The 26,665-nt window shown below is 45.6% G+C and overlaps 1 protein-coding gene across 1 annotated transcript in view; it reads left to right on the top strand.

Moving 5' to 3' along the window:
• SEL1L (SEL1L adaptor subunit of SYVN1 ubiquitin ligase) overlaps nucleotides 1–25,976 on the top strand; it is a 299,522-nt gene extending 273,546 nt beyond the window's left edge. Inside the window, exon 21 of the mRNA XM_069208115.1 lies at nucleotides 20,724–25,976. Coding sequence (XP_069064216.1) covers nucleotides 20,724–20,966 — 243 coding nt within the window. The 3' untranslated portion in view covers nucleotides 20,967–25,976. The remainder of the gene's footprint in view (nucleotides 1–20,723) is intronic.
• Nucleotides 25,977–26,665: the final 689 nt, after the last annotated feature.

The raw sequence follows: 26,665 nt of genomic DNA, 5'->3' as shown, positions 1-26,665 counted from the left end.
CGGACTCGCCCTAGGCAGTTGTCTTCTACCTACAGACTTTGGCGGACCTCCTGCACTCACTGGGGTGCATTATCAACATGCTGAAGTCACAACTGACACCTTCTCATGTGCTCCCTTTCATCAAGTCTGTTGTGGACATGGATCAGTTTCATGTTTATCCCGAATGGCGAGTCCAGAATATTCAGGCTATGATACAGATGTTTCAGCCTCTGTCCTGGATTTTGGTGAGACTAACTGTAAGGCTGCAGGGCCTCATGGCCTGCATCCAGCTTGTGATGCATTCCCGCAGGTATGTGCGGGCTTGCAGTGGGACCTGAAGTTTCAATGGGTGCAGCATCAGGGATATCTAACCACCATTGTCAAAATCTCAGAGCACTGCAAGAGATCTGCAGTGGTGGCTGATGACCTGTATATCGGTCAGCGGCAGACTCCTCTTCCTTCCCTAACCAGATCTGACGGTTTTTTTGCTCCTTAGCTGGGGCGGCCAACTGGGAGAGGTAGAGGTCAGGACTCCATATGAACCTGTTGGCCTTTCTACCCTCCATCAAATGAAGGCTAGTGCAGGTGTTCACAGACAACACCATTGCCATGTAGTATAGCAACAAACAGGGCAGAGTGGAGTTGTGGACCCTTTGTCCAGACGTTCTACTCCTCTGGACACGGCTGGAATGTCAGAACATTTTCCTGGTGGTTCAACACCTGGCAAGCTCTCTGAATGGCAGGCGGACAAGCTCAGCCAACTATACCTAGCCGATCATGTGTGGGGTCCTCATCCAGAGGTGGTTCAAGGTCTCTTCCAAGAGTGGTAGGAGGCTTGGTTAAAGCAGTTCATCACCGCTGAGAACGCACAGTGTCAACAGTTCTGCACGCTGGAGTTTCCAAGGCAGCTCTCAAATAGCCGCTTTTCATGTAAAGTGGAGCTCAGGCCTCCTGTACGCCTTTCCGCCAATAAAACTCCTAGCCAGAGTTCTCAAGAGGATCCGGACCAACCAGGCTCGAGTCATTCTTGTGGCTCTAGATTGGGCACAGAAATTCTTGTATCCTGAGTTGTTGAGCATGTCCATTGGTCCTCCGATTAGGCTGCCTCTTCAAGAGGATCTTCTGTCACAGCAGGGGAGGGCCCTGTACCCGACCTGTCAACGCTCCACCTTCATGCGTGGCGATTGAGCGGCGACAGTTCACAGCCTTTGTCCTTCCGACTGAAGTCTGTAATTTTATTTGGCGTCCCTCCACCAAGACGATTTACGACGCAAGTTGGACCAAGATTGTGGCATGGTTTGCAAGCAAACAAGATGACCACTTATCTACTCCTCTTTCACAAGTTATCATGTTCATTCTCACCCTTGCCCAAAAGGGCTCTGCTTTGGGCACATCAAAAGGCTATCTTTCTACCATCTCTCTATTTCTGTAGTTGCCTCCCTGTTCAAGTCCACTATTGTTTCTGAAATGTCTTCGGTCAGCGCATGTTCCAATCTCCCTCATTCATTATGCCTCAATGGGACCCCTACCTGGTTCTTACCTGTCAGATGTGTTCTCTCTTTGAGCCAGTCCGTACCTGTCTTATCAGCCAGGAGGTTTAGCGAGTTTTGAGGCGCTATTGGTGCACCCTCCTTATGTTTCATTCTACCAGAACAAGCTGGTCTTTTGGACACTAGCATTCTTCTTACCGAAGATGTTGACCCTAATCCGTGTAGGCCAGTCTGTCGCCCTGCCTACCTTTTGCACTCCGCCTCATTTCTCTAAAGAAGAGGAGCAGCTCCACTGGCTGGACCCAAAATAGCATTGTTGTTCTACCTTGACTGCACAAAAGAGTTATGGGTGGGCGACCAACTCTTCTTGAGGTATGTGAGAGTCCAGAAAGGGAAGGCAGTGCAGAAACTGACCATCTCATGATGGATCGTGCTCTGTATCAAAATCTGCTATGCACTGGCCAGGTAGCAACCGCCTGAGGGCTTGGATGCTCATTCCACCAGAGCCAATACTGCCACCACTGCGTTAGCAGGCAGATTCCGGGTCCCGGACATCGGCCAGGCAGCAACCTGGGGTCTCTGCACACCTTCAGCACTACTGCCTGGACAGTCAGATGTGTAGGGAAGGGCATTTTGCCTGTTCAATCCTGCAGGACCTTTTTAGTGTGAAGTAGTTTTGCAGATACTCCAGGGTGGTATTGCTTGGGTATCTGTTCTATTGTAAGGAATCTGCAGCTAGAAGTCTCTAACAAATGAACGTTACTTACCTTTGGTAAACTCCTTACCTGGTAGAGACTCTATCATGCTGCAGATTCCTTACTAACCCATCCATCCGGCAAACAGATTTATAGATTCAGGGCAGTTCCCTTTTCAAGGCCCTAGTTTCATAGACCAGTGGTCAGTCCGCTTAGTGGCTCTGCACTTCTGACATGGAAAGTTGGGTAAAGAGACTGATGTCCGGCGTGGACGACAACGTCACATGGAGCCAGACGACAACACCTACCAGCATGCATGGGTTTTGCTGGCAAAAAGTTTCCAGATCCAGTCTGGGGATAATTCTAAGGTAAAGAATCTGCAACTGGATAGAGTCTCTATCAGATGATGCGTTACAGAAGGTAAGTAACTTATTTTCTCACCATATCAAATCTTGTACTAGTACCCTTAAGTCTACTTTTTCACGGACTACCACCCACTTCTCTGATCTGAATGGGCCCTGGGACTATTTTGGGTGGTTATTGCCTGGGTGGGGCTTTGTAAGTGAAAGAGGAGGCAGTCTGGTTGTGGGTGGTGAAAGGGAGCTGGAACTACCATTCCTAGAGACCCTACAGGGAGCAAATTATTCCCTCCCAAACCCGGAGTATTATGCTTGCTTATGTGTCCATCCTGTTGGTGGTATCACCACACAGGAATGGACAAGCAAACACTGTTTTGAAAGAACATTAAAAGAGATGCCACATTATAAAACTATTTTTGTTAGTGTGTGATGTTTTGAAGGAAAGCCACTATTACACAAAGAGAATAAGGTTGCGCTCCCTTTCATTCCATCACCCCAACCCATTGGTAAGAGTACTAAGCAATACATTTGTCCCATAATCATGCCACCCGTTCTTAAGTGCAAGCAGTTGATTTGTAAACACACTTCATAATCTGTTTTTTTACCAGTAACATTATAGAAGCATGCTAGAGCCTATAAAGCGATTTAAGTGAGGCATAGGGGGTTCTCCACCATTGGCCTGTTTAGAAATGTAAGCAAAAATTGTGAATTTTAAAACTGTCAGCCAAGTAAATGTGTATACACCTAATTGGGTTTTAGATCTGTCATTAGTTGGGGACACTGGTGGTTCTCCCAAAACGAACTTATAGGACAATAGGAGCAGATGTGTTTTGTTTTGTGTTTTTCATTACACAAATAACCTTGTCCAAACTCGGATAACACTTAAGGACAATGTTACATGGTAAATATTGGCTTGGTAATTATTATGCTATACCTTGTTAAGTATTTTTCAGCTGAAAGCTTGATCATGGTGTTTTCTGACATGGTATAAGTCAATCTATAAATTAGTTCAAACCACATGATAATTCTTTCAACAGGTAATAAAAATATGCAAAGCGCAAACTAATAAATCATATGGCTAAGAACCAAGTAACACCCACCTTAAGTTAGGGTTGGTTTAAAACCAATCCATAAATTGAAAGTTTCTGGCCACCATATCTTGCGTTTTCATGGCTAAGACCTACTTAACAGATGTTGTTGCATTTGCTGCCCGGGAATGAATAGCAGCTCCAAACTTTCAGAGACTTGCCCTTTTACAGTTCTAGCTTTTAAAGGTCACAAACTGACTTTCTGTCCTGCTGGCTACTTTACGGAAAGCTAGTTAAAAGATTTTCTCATCACAGAGCTGTGCTCTCATCTATGCTCAGGGGTCAGTCTTGCAACACTCTTCTGGACTCACTCTAATCGCCGCATATCGTGCACCTTCCGAGACACACTCTGAAGTACAGCACTCCACAACACCAGTTATCATTGCAAAATAACAGAAATTGCTCGCCAATGGTAAATTGTTGGTTGCTGGACTTGATTTACTGCAACGAACAACTGGACTATTACTACTCAGCATTGCCTCCTGCTAATTGACCCAAGGACACTCTGTCCCCACTGTATAGTTTCTTGAGTGTTCAAATAGTACTGCTGAGATCTCCTTCTGGATCCGCAACAATAGTGAGAAATGCTAGCCTGAGACATTCACATATGGGTGGTGCATGATGGCCCCACGATGGGACTGTTGGAGTAATTTTAATACTCATAATTTATTGACTTCCGTTGACGTAGCCAAATGTTTGATTGCCTGCTGTGGGATGCGCAGATTATATTAAGCTTCTGTACCTTGATTCCTAGGGTCTAGCTTTACCATACTTGTTGGGTTTATAAGATTTGTTGTTTATCACCTGAAAATTAAAGAATACACATATATTAAAAAAAAAAAAAAAACAGATACAAATGACAATGCTGTGGTACCTTGGCTCGAGGCATGACTCCTAAGGGAATAATGGTATGTGTGAGGCCAGACTTTTTATGGCAAGAGTGATCGAGCTCCACCAAGATCTTTGTCACACAAGACCTCATTTCAGGCCAGAACAAGATTGCGATCACCCCCTCGCTCCTCTCCATCATTTAACTCATCAAGGGAAAATGGTGTTGCCACAAGAAGCAGCACGTCTTTTCTCAGGAGGACAAAACCCAAAGTTAAGATTCTTCCTAGTTCTTCTCCCCAGTCTTTGCTTGAACCACAGCTAGAGAATCTGTCCCTGCATCTAACTTTGCTGAAGCAGCGACTGTGGTGCTGATGTCTGTGCTCAAATGCCTGCACCTTTGTCAGTACTAGTGCTGGCATACTCTGAGTTTTTTCAACAATAGGAACAGAGCCAGCATCCTTTCTCCATGCAGGACTAGAGATATTTCAAAAGGTAGTGATCCCCTCTGGTGCACCACCTTCCCCCATGGGTCCATGTGAGTGTCTTTTTAGCTCCTTTCCAACGCTAAATTTTCCATTGCCACTGTGTGCGCCATTGCACAGGCAGACCTTCTTTTGACACGGACTCGATTCCTGGCAACTTTGTTGACATAAACATCTGTGCCAGGGCTGGTACCGAGTCCAACTCCAGGACCAGCTCCATTCACGTCTTTAGTGATACTACCATCACACGAGCCACCTTTGCAGGGAGATACAAAAGATTCCTTTTAAAGGAGCAATGCAGAAGTGGAACTCAGCACTTTTATTGGGATCATATTCATGATTTGTTTATATATAGATCCAGGCCCTGGTTCAACTCCACCAGAAATGGCTTCGTTCGATGGCATCTGTCGCTGTAGATACGCATGTTTTGCAATAGCTCGCCATCTGGTGTTGGGCCGGAGTGTTACAAGTTGTTTTTCTTCGAAGAAGTCTTTCGAGTCACGGGACCGAGTGACTCCTCCTTTTGTCTCCATTGCGCATGGGCGTCGACTCCATCTTCGATTGTTTTTTTTCCGCCATCGGGTTCGGACGTGTTCCTGTCGCTCCGAGTTTCGGAACGGAAAGATAGCTAATTTCGGAAGATTTTCGTCGGTATTGTTGCGTTCGGGATCGGCGTAGTTAGATTCAACACCGCATCGAAGATCGAAGAGCTCCGGTGCCCTTCGGGGTAGTTTTTCGATCCCCCGTCGGGGCCTGGTCGGCCCGACCGCGTGCTGAAGAACGCCGATGGAACGGACCCCGTTCCGTTTCTGCCCCAAATGCCACAATAAATACCCCTATACAGACCAACACTTGGTCTGTAACCTGTGCCTGTCACCTGAGCACAGCGAAGACACCTGCGAGGCCTGTCGTGCGTTCCGGTCCCGAAAAACTCTCCGAGACCGTCGAGCCAGAAGACTTCAGATGGCGTCCGCGCCGACAGCCCACCGGGAGTTCGAGGAACAAGAAGAGGAGGGATCCTTTTCGATCCAAGAATCGGACTCTGAAGGATTCGACGATACACAAACCGTGAGTAAGACGTCGAAAACCACACAAAGGAAGATTTACAAGGCCCAGGGGACGCCACTGCCATCAGGCCATGGCTCCACCCATAAATTCGGTGACCGACCGTCGGCACCGAAAAAGGCCCAAACAGTGCCGAGATCGTCCGACTCCGGTCGAGACACCGGCACGCAGCCTTCTCGGGACCGAGAAAGTGCTGGAGACAAGCCCCGACACCGAGAGGCTGGTGTGGACACGGCTCGACGCCGAGACAGCGGCACCGAAGAAGATCGACGCCGAGAGGTTTCGGCCCCGAAAAATAAAAAAGTCACCTCGGAGCCGAAAAAACACGCAGACAGGGTTTCGGTGCCGAAACAAACTGCAAGCGACCCAGCATCAGGCTCTTATACAGAAGAGCACTCGCTAACCTCACAAATGCAAAAGCATAGGTTTGAGGAAGAGCTACAATCAACTGATGTGGACCATACGCAAAAGCGTATTTTCATACAGCAGGGGACAGGAAAAATAAGCACCCTTCCCCCCATTAGAAGAAAGAGAAGGTTGGAGTTCCAAACTGAACAGGCACCACAACCAAAAGTGGTGAAAAGAGTTACCCCACCACCCTCTCCTCCGCCCGTGATTAACGTCTCACCAGCACGAACTCCATCACACTCCCCAGCTCACACCACCATAAGCCAAGGTGACCAAGATCAAGACGCATGGGACCTATACGACGCCCCAGTGTCAGATAACAGTCCGGAGGCATACCCTACGAAGCCATCTCCACCAGAGGACAGCACCGCGTATTCTCAAGTGGTGGCTAGAGCAGCACAATTTCACAACGTAAGCCTCCACTCAGAACAGGTCGAGGATGATTTTTTATTCAACACACTCTCTCCACCCACAGCTCATACCAACGCCTGCCTATGCTCCCTGGTATGCTCCGGCACGCAAAAGAAATCTTTAAGGAGCCGGTCAAAAGTAGGGCAATCACACCAAGGGTGGAAAAAAAGTATAAGGCGCCTCCTACAGACCCGGTTTTCATCACTACACAGCTGCCACCAGACTCTGTCGTTGTAGGAGCAGCTAGGAAAAGGGCCAACTCTCACACATCTGGAGATGCACCACCCCCAGATAAGGAAAGCCGCAAGTTCGATGCAGCTGGTAAGAGAGTCGCAGCACAAGCTGCAAACCAGTGGCGCATCGCGAACTCTCAGGCACTACTTGCGCGCTATGACAGAGCCCACTGGGACGAGATGCAACATCTCATTGAACATCTGCCCAAGGACTTACAAAATAGGGCAAAACAAGTGGTTGAGGAGGGACAGACCATTTCCAACAACCAGATCCGCTCCTCCATGGACGCTGCAGATACAGCTGCACGGACAATTAATACATCTGTAACTATCAGAAGGCATGCATGGCTCCGAACGTCTGGATTTAAACCAGAGATTCAACAAGCAGTTCTCAATATGCCTTTTAACGAAAAAGAACTGTTCGGTCCAGAAGTGGACACAGCGATTGAGAAACTCAAAAAAGATACGGACACTGCCAAAGCCATGGGCGCACTCTACTCCCCGCAGAGCAGAGGGAATTACAGCACATTCCGTAAAACACCCTTTTGAGGGGGGTTTCGGGGTCAGAGCACACAAGCCAGCACCTCACAAGCAACACCGTCCAGTTACCAGGGACAGTATAGAGGAGGTTTTCGGGGACAATATAGAGGAGGGCAATTCCCTAGAAATAGAGGAAGATTTCAAAGCCCCAAAGCCCCTACTACTAAACAGTGACTCACAGGTCACTCACCCCCTCCACACAACACCAGTGGGGGGAAGAATAGGTCATTATTACAATGCATGGGAGGAAATCACTACAGACACTTGGGTTCTAGCAATTATCCAACATGGTTATTGCATAGAATTTCTACAATTCCCTCCAAACATACCACCAAAAGCACAAAATTTAACAACACACCATTCCAATCTCCTGGAGATAGAAGTGCAGGCACTATTGCAAAAGAGTGCAATCGAATTAGTGCCAAACACACAAATAAACACAGGAGTTTACTCACTGTACTTTCTGATACCAAAGAAGGACAAAACACTGAGACCAATCCTAGACCTCAGAGTAGTGAACACTTTCATCAAATCAGACCACTTCCACATGGTCACACTACAAGAAGTATTGCCATTGCTAAAACTGCACGACTACATGGCAACTTTAGACCTCAAGGATGCTTATTTCCATATACCAATACACCCATCGCACAAGAAATACCTAAGGTTTGTATTCAAAGGAATACATTACCAATTCAAGGTACTGCCTTTCGGATTAACAACCGCACCAAGAGTCTTTACCAAATGTCTAGCGGTAGTCGCTGCACACATAAGAAGGCAGCAAATACATGTGTTCCCATATCTAGACGACTGGCTAATCAAGGCCCATTCGTTAATAGAGTGCTCAAATCACACAAATCATATCATACAAACCCTCTTCAAACTAGGGTTCACCGTCAATTTCACAAAATCCAAAATTCTGCCACGCAAGGTACAACAATACCTGGGAGCCATAATAGACACATCAAAAGGAGTAGCCACTCCAAGTCCACAAAGAATTCAAAATTTCAACACCATCATACAACGCATGTATCCAACACAAAAGAGACAGGCAAAGATGGTATTACAACTCCTAGGCATGATGTCATCATGCATAGCCATTGTCCCAAACGCAAGACTGCACATGAGGCCCTTACAACAATGCCTAGCATCACAGTGGTCTCAAGCACAGGGTCACCTTCTAGATCTGGTGTTAATAGACCGCCAAACTTACCTCTCGCTTCTGTGGTGGAACAACATAAATTTAAACAAGGGGCGGCCTTTCCAAGACCCAGTGCCACAATACGTAATAACAACAGATGCTTCCATGACAGGGTGGGGAGCACACCTCGATCAACACAGCATACAAGGACAATGGAACGTACATCAAACAAAACTGCATATCAATCACCTAGAACTTCTAGCAGTTTTTCAAGCACTAAAAGCTTTCCAACCAATAATAGTTCACAAATACATTCTCGTCAAAACAGACAACATGACAACTATGTATTATCTAAACAAGCAGGGGGGGACGCACTCCACGCAGTTAAGCCTGCTAGCACAAAAAATTTGGCATTGGGCAATTCACAACCAAATTCGCCTAATTGCACAGTTTATACCAGGGATACAAAATCAACTCGCAGACAATCTCTCTCGAGATCACCAACAGGTCCACGAATGGGAAATTCACCCCCAAATTCTGAACACTTATTTCAAACTCTGGGGAACACCTCAGATAGACTTGTTTGCGACAAGGGAGAACGCAAAATGCCAAAACTTCGCATCCAGATACCCACACAAACAATCCCAAGGCAATGCCCTATGGATGAACTGGTCAGGAATATTTGCTTACGCTTTTCCTCCTCTCCCTCTCCTTCCTTACCTGGTAAACAAACTCAGTCAAAGCAAACTCAAACTCATATTGATAGCACCAACTTGGGCAAGGCAACCCTGGTACACAACGCTGCTAGACCTATCAGTGGTACCCTGCATCAAATTGCCCAACAGGCCAGATCTGTTGACACAGCACAACCAAAAGATCAGACACCCAGATCCAGCATCGCTGAATCTAGCAATCTGGCTCCTGAAATCCTAGAATTCGGGCACTTACAACTTACCCAAGAATGTATGGAAGTCATAAAACAAGCAAGAAGGCCATCCACCAGGCACTGCTATGCAAGTAAATGGAAGAGGTTTGTTTGCTACTGCCATATTAATCAAATACAACCATTACACACAACTCCAGAACATGTAGTGGGTTACTTGCTTCACTTACAAAAATCTAACCTAGCTTTCTCTTCCATTAAGATTCACCTTGCAGCAATATCTGCATACCTGCAGACTACCTATTCAACTTCCCTATATAAAATACCAGTCATTAAAGCATTCATGGAGGGCCTTAGGAGAATTATACCACCAAGAACACTACCTGTTCCTTCATGGAACCTAAATGTTGTCCTAACTAGACTTATGGGTCCACCTTTTGAACCCATGCACTCCTGCGACATACAGTTCCTAACCTGGAAGGTGGCATTTCTCATCGCCATTACTTCCCTGAGAAGAGTAAGCGAGATTCAGGCGTTTACTATACAGGAACCTTTTATACAACTACACAAAAATAAAGTCGTCCTAAGGACCAATCCTAAATTTTTGCCAAAGGTTATTTCACCGTTCCATCTAAATCAAACAGTGGAACTTCCAGTGTTTTTTCCACAGCCAGATACCGTAGCTGAAAGGGCACTACATACATTAGATGTCAAAAGAGCATTGATGTATTACATTGACAGAACAAAGAACATCAAAAAGACTAAACAACTCTTTATTGCATTTCAAAAACCTCATGCAGGAAACCCAATTTCAAAACAAGGTATAGCCAGATGGATAGTTAAATGCATCCAAATCTGCTACCTTAAAGCTAAACGACAGCTGCCCATTACACCAAGGGCACACTCAACCAGAAAGAAAGGTGCTACCATGGCCTTTCTAGGAAACATCCCAATGCAAGAAATATGTAAGGCAGCCACATGGTCTACGCCTCACACATTCACCAAGCACTACTGTGTAGACGTGTTATCCGCACAACAAGCCACAGTAGGTCAAGCTGTATTAAGAACATTATTTCAGACTACTTCCACTCCTACAGGCTGATCCACCGCTTTTGGGGAAATAACTGCTTACTAGTCTATGCAGAACATGCGTATCTACAGCGACAGATGCCATCGAACTGAAAATGTCACTTACCCAGTGTACATCTGTTCGTGGCATCAGTCGCAGTAGATTCGCATGTGCCCACCCGCCTCCCCGGGAGCCTGTAGCAGTTTGGAAGTTACCTTCAATTATTTATATATGTGTCATCTCAACCTTAAATAGGTGCATACTTAGTCACTCCATTGCATGGGCACTATTACTACAATTCAACTCCTACCTCACCCTCTGCGGGGAAAAACAATCGAAGATGGAGTCGACGCCCATGCGCAATGGAGACAAAAGGAGGAGTCACTCGGTCCCGTGACTCGAAAGACTTCTTCGAAGAAAAACAACTTGTAACACTCCGGCCCAACACCAGATGGCGAGCTATTGCAGAACATGCGAATCTACTGCGACTGATGCCACGAACAGATGTACACTGGGTAAGTGACATTTTCATTACTCCTTGTACATCAAACAGTAAAGTGTCCTAACTTGTTTTCATCCTATTAAAATATTATTTATCACACAGAAGTACAAACAATGAGCTTTATATATTTTGAAATGTTTGTACAGTTGACTTAGTTATTTAAATGTTGAGTGTTAGGAAAATCCTGACAAAATCCTGGAACTCTGCAATCAGTAGCAAAATTAATTGTAAGACAAACTGACTTTTGACTTCTGTCTATGAACACAAAGGAAATGTGACAAGAACAAGATATAAAGGCCTCTTTATTGCTCCTAAAGTTTCTGACTTAAGAGAACACCTGTTCTTCGTGAACTCGCCAGAAGGAGCGAGTAGGTTCTAAATACAGCTCGACCTGATAAAATATGACTCGCCATAGCGAGTGGGCAGGTAGATTTTTTTAGGCCTCCTATTCCTACAGGCAGTGCCAGTTTCCACTGACCTAGCAGCACCAAGTCAATTCCCTTGTGACAGTACAGAGGCAAGGGAAAAGATTGCGCTAAACTGCTTCAGACCTCCTCTTCCTCCTCCTTGGCACCTACAGGTAAGCCACAATAGTTTGATCTTGAAAGAGCACGTATGGCTGGCGGAAAGACTTGCATCCACTTTTCTACAGACCTGGATAGCCCTCACTTTAGACAAATTGGTCTTACAGAAAGTAGAAAATGAGTATATGCTGCCCTTCCATCAGTAGTCCCCCAGAACCCCTTCTCGACAGTCCCTTCCGTTCTAAGAACATCTGACTATCCTCCAGCAGAAGGTTGCAGCCATGCCGCAATCTAAATCACTCGAGTTGGTGCCAGAGCAGGGAAAGATGCAAGGGTGCTGATCAGTACTTCCTGATACCCAGGAACTATGGCGGACATTGTCCAGTCCTAGACCTTAGGCTTTAGAATTTTTTTCTTACTCAGGGAGACATTCTAGATGCTTTCTCTGGCTCAGGTCATTCTGGCCCTGGATGCAGAAGAGTGGATTGTGTCTCAACTTGCAAGATGCCTGATTTGAACTCTAATCTTGCATTTAGACAGTGAGTATCTGTGATTTGTGGTGTCCACTAACTATCAGTTTGCAGTCCTTCCCTTTGGTCTGATTTCGACACAACGCGTCTTCACCGAGGTGTTAGCGGTGGTGCCCGACTGTTTTAAGGGGGTCAGAATTGCAGTGTTTCAGTATCTCCATTACTGGCTGCTAAAAGCTGGTTCACAGCATGCTGTATTGTGCCACTTCCAAAAGACAACATCTCTGTTGTTGAACTTGGGCTTTGCTGTCAACATACCCAAGTCTCACCTAGCATCCTCCCAGTACCTCCTGTTTATAGGTGCAATACTGGATATCCCCTTACTCCAAGCTTTCCCTCCTTAACAGAGGATTTGGGACAACCTGAACATGTTTCAACCAGGAGCTCGAGTTCCAGTCCTGATGGTTCTGTGACTGCTCAGTTTGTTAGTCTCCTACATTGTTGGTTACTCATGCTTACTGGCACCTGAGTGCTCTCCAGTGCTGCCCCCAAATGTAGTGTATCCACACCCTGGAGATCTAGAAGACTCCATTGTCATCTCCAGGGATACTACAGCAGATTTGACCTGGTGGGAGACAGAAGACAACCTCTCAAGGGTGGTCCCCCCCCCAACTCTCTCTTAGTAGTCATGATAGTCCCCTTTGAGTGGGGGTGCACATCGGAGGGATCTGGAGATCAGAGGCCTTTGGCCTTTAGAGGAGCATAGATTGCATACCGGTCTACTTTATCTGTGGACTATATGACTAGCACTCAATGTCCTTCTCCTGTTCCTTCACAGTCAGTCTGTCCAGATCTTAACCGACAGTATGACCGTGCTGTGGTACATGAACAAACAGGGAGACTTGGGACCTCACCTTCGTTCTTGAGAAGTGTGGATACACTAGTCATGTGTGCACTAGCAGGGCTGTGGATTGTTGCCAACTGCATTACCGTTTCGCTGAACAGCTTGTCCGTAGTCTCAGCCCAGCGGCATCTCTCGGGCCACAAGTGACATCTACATCTTGGGGGGGCTCATTCAGGATCTCTCTTCACCCAATGGAGCACACATCAGGTGGACCGTTTTACCACTCACTAGAAAGGTCACTGTCTGTTTTTCTATGCCTTTCAGAGTCCAAGGGCATGGAGCCATGGCAGAAGCATTTCATCTGAGGTGGAGGTTTCTGCATACCCTTCATTCCTGGTGTTCTGAGGAATATTCCAAACACCAGCCCAAACCATCCTCATCACCCCAGATTGACGGAGATGGGTGTTGTAGACTTTCTGCACCTACCTATGTGTGCTCTGTTTCAACTTAAACTCTGAGTAGATCTGCTCTCCCATTCAGGAGGGCAAAATCTGCATCCCAGTCTCCACCTTCATGCCTGTAAATTGAGCAGGGCAATTGAGTGCTTTCTGTCTTCCACCGGACGTGGTCATTGTTCTCTTACCAGCCATCAACTAAGTCTTTTCTGGCAGATGGAATACATTTATTTATTGGTGTCCCCAAAAAATATTGACCCTTTGAAGGCAAGCTTGGCCAGTATCCTGCAGTTTGCATTGTCCTTAGTCCAACATTTGTAGGGTCAAAGGATACTTTGCTTCCTTGTCAAGTCTCTTTTTTTTTTTTTTTGTGGGGCCTGTGGAGATCAACAATCCTTATTCAAGTTGTCAGTGACCATTCCCTTATTGAAGGGAATGAGTAACTTATTTTCACCAATCCCTTTTGTTGTTCCTCATTGGGACTTGAACTTAGTACTAGTGATCTGTTAGACACTTCTAGCGGCAGACTCCTTAGCTTTTTAATTCTCCCCAGGCGTCAGACTGAACCAAGAAGATTTTTCTTGAGCAGTACTCCTGTGCGCTTGTAAGTGGCATTTATTGGCTCTGCGTTCATCGTCCACAATGGAAATGATGTCGCTGTACCAGTATAGGCACCACCCAGGTGCTCTCAGTTCTTTTCTTTCCTCGTGAGCCAGCACTGATCTGAGAAGCGAGCTACCCCCTCAGTCATTTTTTGACTGCCTTTTTTTTTTATTTTTTATTTTTTAACCTTTTGTTGAATATGTTTTAGGTTTACCTCGTGGTGTGTTGAGGATATTGTAACACAAGATTGGTTTTAAGCCCTGCGTAGCTTGTCACCAGCTGATGTCTGTGACACATATGCATCTCATCTGCTTGTGGTGTTTGGAGTGCGACTATGACCCAAAGTCGTGCTCTGAGTGCTGGGCCATGCATCCAAAGGCTTTGAGGGAGAGGTCACTAAGGCTGGTGGCTGCCCGGCACACGACTCTGTGCAGGTCGAGGTCCCGGTCACATGGACAGGCCAGGACCACTCATGGAGTCCAAAGTCGTTGTCGTCCCACTCCAAGTCCTCAGGATGATCGGGTAAGTGGAACCACAAGAAGGAAAGTAAGAAGTTGAAGTGCTCTTTGACTTCTTCTCATCTGTCAACTGATGAAACAACGGAGCCTGGGCCGGCTCTGCAACTCCCTGTTTTTCCAGGAGCCATAGCAACCCCTGCCCAATTAAACAAATTCTGAGGCCATGTGCCTCATTTATGGGCAGTCTGACCATGTTGGTGTCCCTTTGGGCCCTGTGGGATAAGAGGGGTCCCCATCGAGTATCGCACCGGAGACTTCGGCACCAATGTGATCCTAAGGATCATGTCCTGAATCTGGACCGGTTCCGGTCGTACCTTCTCCACCTTCCCAAGTGCCAGTCCTAATGCTGATGCTCCCGGCGCCTCCATCCCCTTTGTCATCCCAAACTCCAACACGGAACCAGATGGGCGCTGCCAGAAGCCAGTGCCGGTAAGAGCCTTATCTCCTAGATCGGAGCCTGAGCCTTATTCCCTTGGGTAAGTCCTCGGAGAAGACAGGGAGGGGTCTCTGGACCCTTTAGAATACCACCCTTACGAGGAAGAAATTGACTGGAGTGAGGATCTAGTTGAAGCCAGTGGACTGGATACTTCTCTAGATAGTGGTATGCTTTCTTCCCCTACTGTGGCTACTGGGGAAGGAGCTTCCTACTACTCTATGGTGGCATGGAGGATAGCTGAGGTGCTACAACCGGGAGTCTCCACATCTGAACCCTTACTTGTGTTTAATGATGCACTTACGAACAACCTTTTGGATACCTGATCTAAACCCAGCAAAGGGGCTCCTGTGAATAGGACACTAGTCCGCCACCATTGCCCCGTTCCTGTGGACCCAAATTTACTCATGCAACACCCTACACCTGAGAGCTTGATGATTCAAACCTAAACTTCCCAAGGTACTTTTCCTACCGTTCCCCCAGATAGGGAATGCAAGAGGTTGGACTCATTTGGAAAGAAGATGTTTTCTTCAGTCAGTCTGTCATTGTGGTCCGTGAGCACTGCATGCCTTTTGGGCCATTATTCCCACACTCTGTGGGAAACAGTTGTGGGAGAAATGCCACAGGTCCTGGTGGGGGCCAGGGCCATACACTCGCAGGCTGTTGTCAATGGGAGAGACACAGCAAAGTTGACAATTTGTTGTGGACTGGACATGACCGACTCACTGGTTTGAGTGGTTTTATGACAATGGCCCTGAGGCACCACTCCAGGCTGAGAACGTTCGGCTTTTTGGGGATGCCCAAGCTTCCCTTATGGACATGCCCTTCAATGGCACCCGTCTTTTTGGAGACGAGTCAGATTTTGGCTCTCGGGCTATGGCCAGGTCCATGGGCCTCACAGCAGCCCTGTCCCCCACCACCAATCTGCCTTTCACTTTTTGCGTGGTTACATATGCTGCCCAGCCTCTGCAAGGATGAGGGTACGGTATCCACCAACCTTATGGGACAGGTGGCCAGTGGTCTGGTCAGTTTACACGCCCCCCCCCCCTCTCATCCCCACCTTCTGCGTCATCCTCCAAACCCTCCTAGTCTGCCTCTATACCACCATGGGTACCCAGTCGGCGACAGGATACACTATCAACTGCCCCACTGGCAGTCCAGAGCTTGGGACAGTTGGGTTTTGCAGGTCGTCCGAAGGAGCTACTCCCTCCACTTTGAGACTGCCCCTCCCTGTCCCTCCCTCCATGCCACCATCTTACAACCGGATGACAGAGGATCATCTGTCCCTTCTTCACGAGGAAGTTACAGCTTTCTTGGCCAAGGGAGCCATAGAGGAGGTTCTGGTGCCAGAAGTAGGCTGTGGTTGTATTTCCCACTACTTTTTGGTTCCCCAAAAGAACAAGGGTCTTGCCCTATTTTTAGACCTCAGAAGGAGGAGTTAAAAATGCTCACATTGGCTCATGTCTTGTCTGCCGTGGACCCAGTACACTGGATGGTGGCATTGGACTTGTAGGACACTTATTCTATGTCCCCATCCTTTCTACATGTGGTTCACGGTAGGCCACAAGCACTTTCAGTTCACTGTGCTTCCCTTTAGCCTTACCAGCCCCAGAGCCTCAAGTGTTCACCAAGGTGATGCTGTTGGTTGCAGCTCATCTGCAGGGATCAGTGGTGTTAGTCTTCCCCTATTTCAACTATTGGTTGTTGAAAGTGGGCTCACCCCTGGCTGTCGTCACCCGCCTCCAGACTATGGCAAACCTCCTGCATTCTCTGGGGTTCACTATAAATGTGCCAAAGTGACACCTGATTCAGTCTCAGACGCTTTCTTTCATCTGAGCAGTTCTGGACATGTGCAGTTTTGGGCTTATCCTCCCGAGCAGTGAGTACAGGAAATTCAGGCTATGATACTGATGTTTCAGCCTCCATCCTGGATTTTGGTGAGACTGACTGGTGCTGTTGGGCCTCATGGCTTCCTGCATCCTGCTTGGTGACACATGGTAGGTGGCATATACAGGCTCTTCAGTGTGACCTGAAGTTCCAGTGGGCGCAGCATCCGGGGAATCTCTCCAACATGGTCCAGATCTCAGAGGGATCTGCAAAAGATCTACAGTGGTGGTTAGCACACAGTGATTGGGTCAGAGGCAGATCCCTCTCCCTTCCACAACCAGATCTGGCAGTAGTGACATGTCACTCCTGGGATGGGGTGGCCATCTAGGAGAGGTGGAGACCAGAGGACTCTGTTCTCCATCAGAATCTGCACTCCACATTAATCTGCTGGAGCTCCACGCGATCCGACTGGCATTGAAAGCCTTTCTACCCTCAATCATGGGAAGGCTAGTGCAGGTGTTTACGGACAACACCACCGCCATGTGGTACTGCAACAAACAGGGCGGGTGGGGTCATGCACTCTTTGTCAAGAGGCTTTGTACCTCTGAAATTGCTTGGGAGAGGCTTTTCGTCTCCAGTGGAACTTTGGCCTCCTGAATGCCATTCCACCGATACCACTCCTGCTCAGAGTTCTCAAGAAGAGCAAGAACGACCAAGCCTGAGTAATGTTTGTACCTCCGGATTGAACATGGAGACTGGTATCCCGATCTGGTGACCATGTCCATTGATCCTCTGATTGGACTGCCCCTTTGGGAAAATCTTTTGTTGCAGCAGCACAAGAGGGTTCTTTGCCTAAATCTGTCCACTCTCCACCTTTAAGCAGCGGCAGTTGACAGCTTTTGACCTCCCTCCCAAAGTTTGTAACGTGATATTGGCAGCCAGGCATTCCTCCACAAAAAAAGTATACGCCTGTTGGAAGAAATTTGTGGCATGGTACACAGGCAAGTCTGTTGATCCACTTTCTGCCCCTCTCTCTGAGGTTTTACTTTTCATTCTTTGCCTTGCCCAACAGGGCTCTGCTTTGGGCACTTTTAGAGGGTATTTATCTGCCATTTCTGCCTTTTTTGGCGGTTGCCTGATCAACCATCCTTGTTTAAGCATCCTATTGTACATGGGTTCCTCAAAGGATTACTCATCTCTCCCCACCCCGATTTTATTATGCCCCATTGGGATCTCAAATTGGTTCTGACTTTTTTGATGGGTGCTCGTTTCAAGCCTTTTCACAATTGTCCCCTCCAGCTTCTTGCTTTAAAAACAGCCTTCCTTGTGCCAATTACATCTGCCCACAGAGTGAGTGAGCTGCAGGCCTTATCTACGTCACCCAACCTCACTATATTTCCTTACAAAGTGGTGCTTCTCACATGGGCCTCTAATCTTCCAAAAGTGGTCATGCCCTTTCATAAAGCCAATCAGTTACCCTGCTTACTTTATATGCACCACCACATCCTTCTAAGAAAGAGGAGAGATTCCACCTCCTGGACCCCAAAAAATCATTGGTGTCCTACCTTGATCATACCTGTGAGTTTTGGGTGGATGGCCAACTCTTTGCGGAGTATGTGGGTGCAAAGATATGTCAGGTGGAGCAGAAGCGAACCATCTCTTGTTGGGTTGTGGTCTGCATCAAGATTTGCTACTCACTGGCCAAAAAGCAACCTCCTGAAGACTTAGAGGATTATTCCACCAGAGTTAAAGCTGCAACCACTGCATTAGCACGCAGAGTTCCAGTCCTGGACATATGCGCAGATAGGCCCACATGTCTGCCTGACACGTTTACCAAATATTACTGCTTGGACAGTCAGGTTTGTAGGGAAGGGCATTTTGCCTGTTCAGTCCTGCAGGACTTCCTTAATTGAAATTGGTTTGCAGAAGCACTTCTGGAGGTGGTATTATTTGGGTATGTATTCAGAATTAAGGAATCTGCATCTAGAAGTCTCTATCAGATGAACAGGTTACTTACCTTTGGTAATGCCTTATTTGTAGAGACTATATTTAGCTGCAGATTCCTTACCATCCCTCCCATCCTCCCCCTCTGCGAATGGATTTCTAGGGGCAGGGACTTCCCTTTCAGGGCCCTAGTTTTGACACACCAGTGGTCAGTGTTCGGCATGGTTATGCACGTCTGGCGTGGAAAGTCGTGAAAAGAAACTGGCGTTGTTGTGCCTGGGCGACACCTATATAGGTATCATAATGTCATTTCCAGCACGGATGTTGACAGACGTGGAGCCCAGAGATGAGACCTACCAGTGCGTAGGGGGTACTCTTCATGAAAAATCTTCCAGATCCAGTCTGATACTTGGTGAGAATTCAGAAGTAAGGAAATATGCAGCTAGATATAGGACCTTATTTAGATCTTGGCGGATGGAATAATCTGCCACAAATGTGATGGATATTCCATCTGCCAATTTATGATCTCCATAGGATACAAGAGGATTGTAATATAGCGGACCGGATATCCATCATGTTTGTGACAGAGTATTCCATCTGCCAATATCTAAGTCTGTCCCATAGCCTCTACCAGATAGGGCGTTACCCCAGGTAAGTAACTTGTTCTTCTTGATGGGGGCTTTGTTTGAGTCCTGAAACTTATGGGTTTTAACATTCCAAACAATTTTAGCAAACTACGTACCTTGAATGTCTGACCACCTTTTACTAGTTTTTTTTTTTCCATATTCATTTCCCTCTCGTACAACCCAACCCATGCAGACATCAGAAGATCAGCAGTTTATACTGTACCCAAGCAAAAGGAAAGGCAGTTCCAAGGGCCCTTTCTCTGAATTCTGTTATGCATAAAGATCTCATATCCTCTAGCAAAGAAGGAGCCACCCAAAGGGATCCATGCCCACGCTACCAGAGCAAAGGCTCCCACTCCAGCCTTGGCAAGAGGAGTGCTGGTGGTGGATATATGTAGGATGAGATGAGGCAGGATGGACATTCCACCCGTTCAGTCCTACAGGGTATCCCACACACTTGGCCTAACTAGAATTGCTTAGAAATCTATTCAAAGGGGAGGAATCTGCAGACTTGCCTTCCGTAATGTTCTTTCTGGTGGATAGTCTGTGCCTGCAGGTTCCTCACCAACCCTTCATTCTCAGAAGGATGGTCATATTCCACACTTCTACTCTAAGCTGGCAGCTTTGTGGCTCCAGTCAAGTCACAACAACTCCACTTCAGCATCAGACACCTATTGCAAAAGATTCTGGACCCATTGTGTGCCTGGGATATTGTAATGTGAGGATTCTGGAAGTAGATTGAGTATTCACCAGAAAAATAATTACCGAAAGTAACTTTTCCTTTAATACAGGACCCTGCACTTCTGTATTTGTTTTTGGTAGTATTACCGTTCCAAATAATAGTCCACACAGAATTAGGGTATTTATTAGAAAGTTACTTTCTAGCTACTGTGTTCAGAGCATTTAAGCAAAATACTTACCAATTGTGTGAATGTGCTGGTGTCCTTCCAGTTTTGGGTCGTAGTCAATATTTTTTCCTTTGAAGATTTTCATCGCCATTCCTTATTTTTCCGTGGCTGTTTTGTGTTCCTTCTCATTTATATACTCAGGCTTTTGGGTTACTAAATTGCGGTAAAAGCAAACTGCTTTTTTTGTAGTACAAAAAACTGTTCTGCACAGCAGAAGTGAATATCGTAATAGAAAAGAAGCGATATTTCACGTAACTGGACGTAGCAAAACACCAATGGGTCAGTCAGAAAGTGACTAACTTCACAGTAGGGTACAGGTTGATTGACGTATGCCAGCCTTCTTTGAAGATCAGTAAGGAGAGGCACCCTTAATTAATGCTGTTGTTTTATTTCAGGTGAAGGAGTTATTCTCCCAAGTGGACATGGACCAGTTACTGGGACCTGAGTGGGACCTGTACCTCATGACCATCATTGCCTTATTGTTAGGAACAGTAATTGCTTACAGGCAGAGACCGCATCCTGTTGTACCTCGAGCAGCAGGGCGAAGGCAGGCTCCACCAGATCCTCATCCAGAACAGCAGCAGCCGCAACCGCCACAACAACCACCTGCACAGCCTCAGGAGAACCAGCAACCATGAAGAAAAAACGTCTCTCCTCTTCCATGAATATTTTCTTCCTTTGCAATTTACGACGAAACATTTGCAGTTCCTTGTGCAACTTAAAATTAAATTGCCCCACCCTATTTTTTTGGGATCGGGGAATTAGTAACTTTTTCTGCATAGACTGAGTTGCGTGTTTAGATACTTCTGGAACAAAACTGTTAACTGGCTTTTCTTCGATTTTTTTTTTTTTTTTTTCTTTTTTTTTTTTAAATTAATTTTCAGTTGAACAGCAGTTTGCAGTTTTAACAACAATGCCTGTGGTATTCATAACTTTTATTTTTGTCTTGAAAAAGAGTCAGCTGCTTTGTTAATGTCTTTACAAATCTTTGGACTGAAAATCCCTCAGGGCATACTGTCAGCTGAACATAATTCACTTTTATTTAAAAGGGCACAAAGGATACATTTATGCTTCTTAAGCTCAAAAGGCAGAGTTTGGGACTTTAAGTGAGAAAATGACTTTTTAAAACAGAATTATGCCTTGGAAATGCAAACAGCAGATTCCTCTCTGCTCCTCCCAAGTGTTTAGAGACTTGACCAGTCTGATACTTTTATAAGTCTCAGTTTCGTGTTCACCCTCCTTCTCTCGCATAGTTCTTTTCACTCTGACAATATTTACTTTTCTTTTAGGCTGGTCTGCAGAACAATGAATCACTGTGCAATATGCACCATCAGCCATGCTGTCCAAGTTGAAATGTGGCATTGTGCATGGACAAGTTCTGTAGCCAAAGAACTACTTTGTCCTGAATAAACGGGAGCAGCAGATATTGTGGGAGGGGGGAAATTGCGTATATATTTTTTTAAACGGCAGAAGATTTGCTCCAGTTTTAAAAGGAGAGGTGGAGCTTGAGAGATGTTGGTATGATTAATTAAAAGTGTGAACATTTAAATAAAAAAAGTGGCGTGACAACGTATGTACCACAATGTCAAACTCCGATCAACACTGTAATTACATTTTTTCAAGATTTCCCTTTTTTATGGCATAGTAACACTGAGGTCGGGGCTAAAGGAATCACTTAACTGTGGGTCCTGGTCATGCCTGTAAAAAAATTTGTTTAGTACTAACCTATCTAACAATCAGATGGTGGTACCTTTACTGTTGCCTTAACTCCAATAGCATCAAGAGGCTGTGAGTTCCTTGGGAAACAAGCTTATATATTTATTGTTTGGGCTTTAAATTGATGGGAAAGCTCAGAAGGGTGTCAGAAAATTCAATAGTGAACGAAACATAAAGGACAGGATATGTTACATTGAAGATAAACCAACATGCAGAACAGTTTCAGATTGGAGAGGCTTAATTAAGTAAGATGAGAAGGCATAACAGGTATAGGATGTTTAGGGAAATATAAAAAAAGGCTGTCTGTAAACAATAATCATCTTGAGGTCTGAGAGTTGAAATGGATAGACCTTGTCAGAGATCTGAGGAGCTGCTATATGAGGAGCAGAGCCACAGGAGGATTCAGAAAATATTTTGTTTGTAGCATCGAAAATGTCTAGCTTAAGGGCTTCCTTTCTCCTGACTATGGGCCTCATTATGAGGTTGGCGGTCTTCAGACTGCTAGAGCTACGGTGGCGGTTGGACCACCACATTATGACTGTGGCAGAGCCACCATGGTCTGACCGCCAACATCGCCAGGTTGTCGGCAGCTTGGCAGTACCAGCGGTTGTAACCCACCAGGCTGGCGCCACTCTGGGGATTATGAATCCCTATACCGCCAGCCTTTCACCACCATGGAAAGGCTGGCGGAATGGGGGCGACGAGGGCCCCTGCACAGCCCCATTGCGCATTCCACTGCCCGAAATATGGGCAGTGGAATGTGCGACAGGTGCTGCTGCACCGCCACATTGCAGCCCAGTTTCCCACTGGGCCGACGGGGGAAACTCAAAATAGGGCCAGCATGGTTTAGACCGCAATGGCAGTCTAGTGGCGGTATGAGTTTGGTGGGCGGCCTCCGCTGCCCGCCAAACTCATAATGAGGCCCTATGTGTTTTTCTGTGACAGTTTTAATCTGTTTGTTGTCTGGTTAGTGTGTGTACGGTTAAGTAGTAATGTAAAGCAATTTAGAAGCACATTTGGACTCCAGCAGGTTGCAATTTAAGGACTTTAATTATTGTGTCATAGGATCATAGTTACTAGTGCCTCAAATTAGATCCTTGTGGAGCAGCCTGCCGCCATAGCCAGCGCATTGTCAAAATGTATGCCAGCGACCAATATCCCGAGCAAGATCTGGTGCAGGATAAAGATGACAAGTCTTGGGGAAGCCACAGTCCCTACTTTCAAGGAGAGATGAGAACCAGTATGGCTACTACTGCAGGTTGATCTATAGGGAAGATTATGATGCCATGCCCTGCAGACCTCGCTATCAGAACAATCCTGTTTACATGTCTGTGTAGATCTGATCAAATCATGGTGTATAATTGCTACTGCTCTCACTTCCTCCACTACAACCACCATCCTTTTTAATGTGTAACTGGCAATCCCTGCTCTATCTACAGACCAACAGCAAGAAGAAGAAAGTTTAGCTGAGGATGACTGCTAGGAAGAGGATGAATAGAGTAATTATTTCACCCAAGCCGTGGGAATGACAAAACACTTTGTCCATCTCATGTCAAAGCTGCACAGCTTGGTTAAAAGAGCCTCACAGAAGTTGAATTGGTCATCAGTGAATTACAGACAAATGTGGACAGATATCGACCTTTCCTGAATTAAAAAGGAAAGAGTCTAAGTATTCTGAGGGAAATGGGTACCCCTCCAAAGTGGTGATTGATGTGTCCATGAATATCACTACCAGTGGGATTCACTACCTTTTGGGCACATCTGTCCATTCTCTCTAGGAATAGCACAGAGGTCCATCACTCTGGACTGAAGTGTATATCTGCATATGCCTTTTAATGGGGAGTTGCTATTTGGCTAGCACATCAGTGACATGTTGTAACCTCTCAGATCAAGCTGAGGCCCCCGTTATGAGTGTATTTTTCTTTCCGTATGATTGACTCCACTCTGCTTCACAGCCCCCATTTGGGAGGAAGATCTCAGTTTACCTGCATTAGTGACTATAACTTACACTGAATCTCTGGGTTCTGCATAGAAGAGTTTTATCTCACTACAATTCATCATCAGAGTCCCTCCAGCCCCACCACAGAAAAAAAACCTCGGCATGCCACACTCCACTATGCTGAAGTTCTCTCATGCTGCTGAAAGGGACTCTAGAGACCATCTTTAGGACCCATTAACGGCAAGGGATTCAGCTAAAGACTTTTCCTCGTAGGGAGGCTAGTGCCACATTATACACTAACATCAGCTGTAGTCCTAAAAAATCAAGTCATTTTGCTTGTTAACATTACAGGAGATTGTGCAGATACCTCAGGAAGGAAAACTCCTAAAATGGATAGGTCTGCAGGATTGAAGTAAATTTAAAGAAAGGCAGTAGTGAAAATCAGCTTGCACCCAGTGCCTCCCTGTATGTGCATAATGCTGTCACACCATGCCCTATCCATGTACAAGGAAGGATTGGAAGCTGTACTTGCAAATTTTCAGCAATATATGGTGTATTCTTATTTGGTAACCATGAAATTAATTTGTATCTAAAGAGTAATTCTTATGAAAAGCCAAACTCCTTCGCCTCTTAAGGTTTTGTATTTTTCCGACTACAAAATGTCAACACATATTGCTTCTTGAATGCATGCACTTGATCAAATCTCTGTCTTTTTTTATCATCAGTTCACTGATTTAAGATGTTTGAAAGATGTCTTAGGTAATATAGTATATTCACTGGGCAGGTCAACATTTTCCAAAGTTGTGGTCATTAAGTAATGATGTAGTTTAACCATCTCATATGACTAAAGCTGTGGCATAGGTACACTTTTAAAACTATTTATTCCCCCCGCGTACTTCTCCAATCATTTTGAGTACTTAGATTGGCAGATGCTTCTTATCATACCCATAGCAATGCCAAGCACATGTGCTTGATGTTAGCAGATCACCCTTACAAGTTAGAAATCCTTCCCTTTGGTCTGAATTGCAAAGCGCCTTGTTCCTGTAGTGGCTTTCCCCTCGAAACAAGCCCATCACATGCTCCCCTCTTTGCATGTGTGGCTCATAAAACAAAGACCACAACAAGCCAGCCTCTCACTACATAGAGGGAAAGGGGAATAGTCATAGTTCCCAAAACTATTTAAGGGGCGGTGGCCAGTGGACAGCAGTAGCACATGAACATTTTAGAACACAGTGCAATTTGCAGATGTTTTCGAGCCTTGTCTCAGAGAATCCACAACTCTTCAGCTTCTGACGATAAACAACACAACCTCACTGTTTTATGTCAACACGTTTGAGTGGAAGGCTGGGACGTGTTATGAGACTTGGACATCTTTTCACAGGACCTGGATGAAGCCTATACAAAAGCTCAGTCATATGGCAGAGAACTTGTTAATTGTCATGAACTACTGGACAGATTATCTCTGCAGGTCTGCTGTGAGTGAAAGCACCATTCACAGCATGTTTTAAGATTTATTGACATGATTCATTCATTCTACAAGCAATGATTACTGGGTCAATATGCAGTTGGTCTCTGTTAATGCTCTTTAGGTGGGTTGTATGCCAAGCGACACAGTTGTAACTACAGAAAGCACAGCTCCCTAATCTCTTATAATGAGTCCCAGAAGAAGACTCAAAGTGTCAATGGCACACTGAAAGATACATTGGGTACCAATAGTGTCCAGGGTTAAACACAGAGGCCTACATATATTATCACATTTTGGTGCGGAACTCCCAACTGCTACTTACAACAAATAATTGGCACCTATTTAGTTGCTGGATCTGTGCATTTGGAGAAAATGTGACTGCTTAAATTCGGTTCTTGCTTGTCCTGATAACTTATCTTCTTAGATATGCTACTGTGGTGAGCACTTGCTGTTTCTTCAAAACACCATTCTGCACCTTCATGATTTATTTAATGTATTTTATGAACAATAAACAAAGTACAAAAAGTATTTGTTTTTAGTTGTTGGAATATATAGGGACCAGCAGCATTGTTGCTGAGAAGCTTAGTATGCAGAATGATGCGTAGTTATATAGGTCACGTTATGGTTCCATCAACCCAAAGCTGAACCGTAGAGGTAACCGAGGCCATTTTTCAAGATTGATGTACATCAACAGATGGAGCATAGATAAATTGAAAAAAAAACACTGGCCAATCTGCGGTACTGGATTTGAATAGGTGAGTTGAGTCTTGATTTGAACTGCATCTGAAACTGGGAGTGGCAGTTTAGGTGGATTGTTCCAGATGTCGGGAGCAGATACCTTCAAATGCCTGTGGTGTCACCTGTCCTTGGTGATCAGGAAACCTTCTGATGTGTGTTAAATTTAAGTATGGTTGCCTTCTACAATCTTGTATTTCTGGTATTTGGCTGTTGTGCCTTCTATGGATTAGTCTTTGAGGAGAAGAGAAGAAAGTGCCCACACCATCACAGGATTGTGGTCAGTAGGGATTTATGGAATTGTTTTTATTAGGAATTTGATTTGGTGAAAGGATGTTTTTACCTTGCCCACACCTGCGGTTCATGCTGAAGTCCAGTCCCAAAATACTTCCAAATTGCCTCTTTGTTTATGAGAGTTACATGTCTTTCCCCAAAAAAGATAATCCAAGGACAGGGTGAAACCATATTTATGAGGAGAACTG

Source organism: Pleurodeles waltl, chromosome 9 (genome assembly GCF_031143425.1).
Source record: "Pleurodeles waltl isolate 20211129_DDA chromosome 9, aPleWal1.hap1.20221129, whole genome shotgun sequence".
Taxonomy (NCBI): domain Eukaryota; kingdom Metazoa; phylum Chordata; class Amphibia; order Caudata; family Salamandridae; genus Pleurodeles; species Pleurodeles waltl.
The sequence above is the reverse complement of the archived record's forward strand: the minus strand, read 5'-3'. Positions and strand labels throughout refer to the sequence as shown.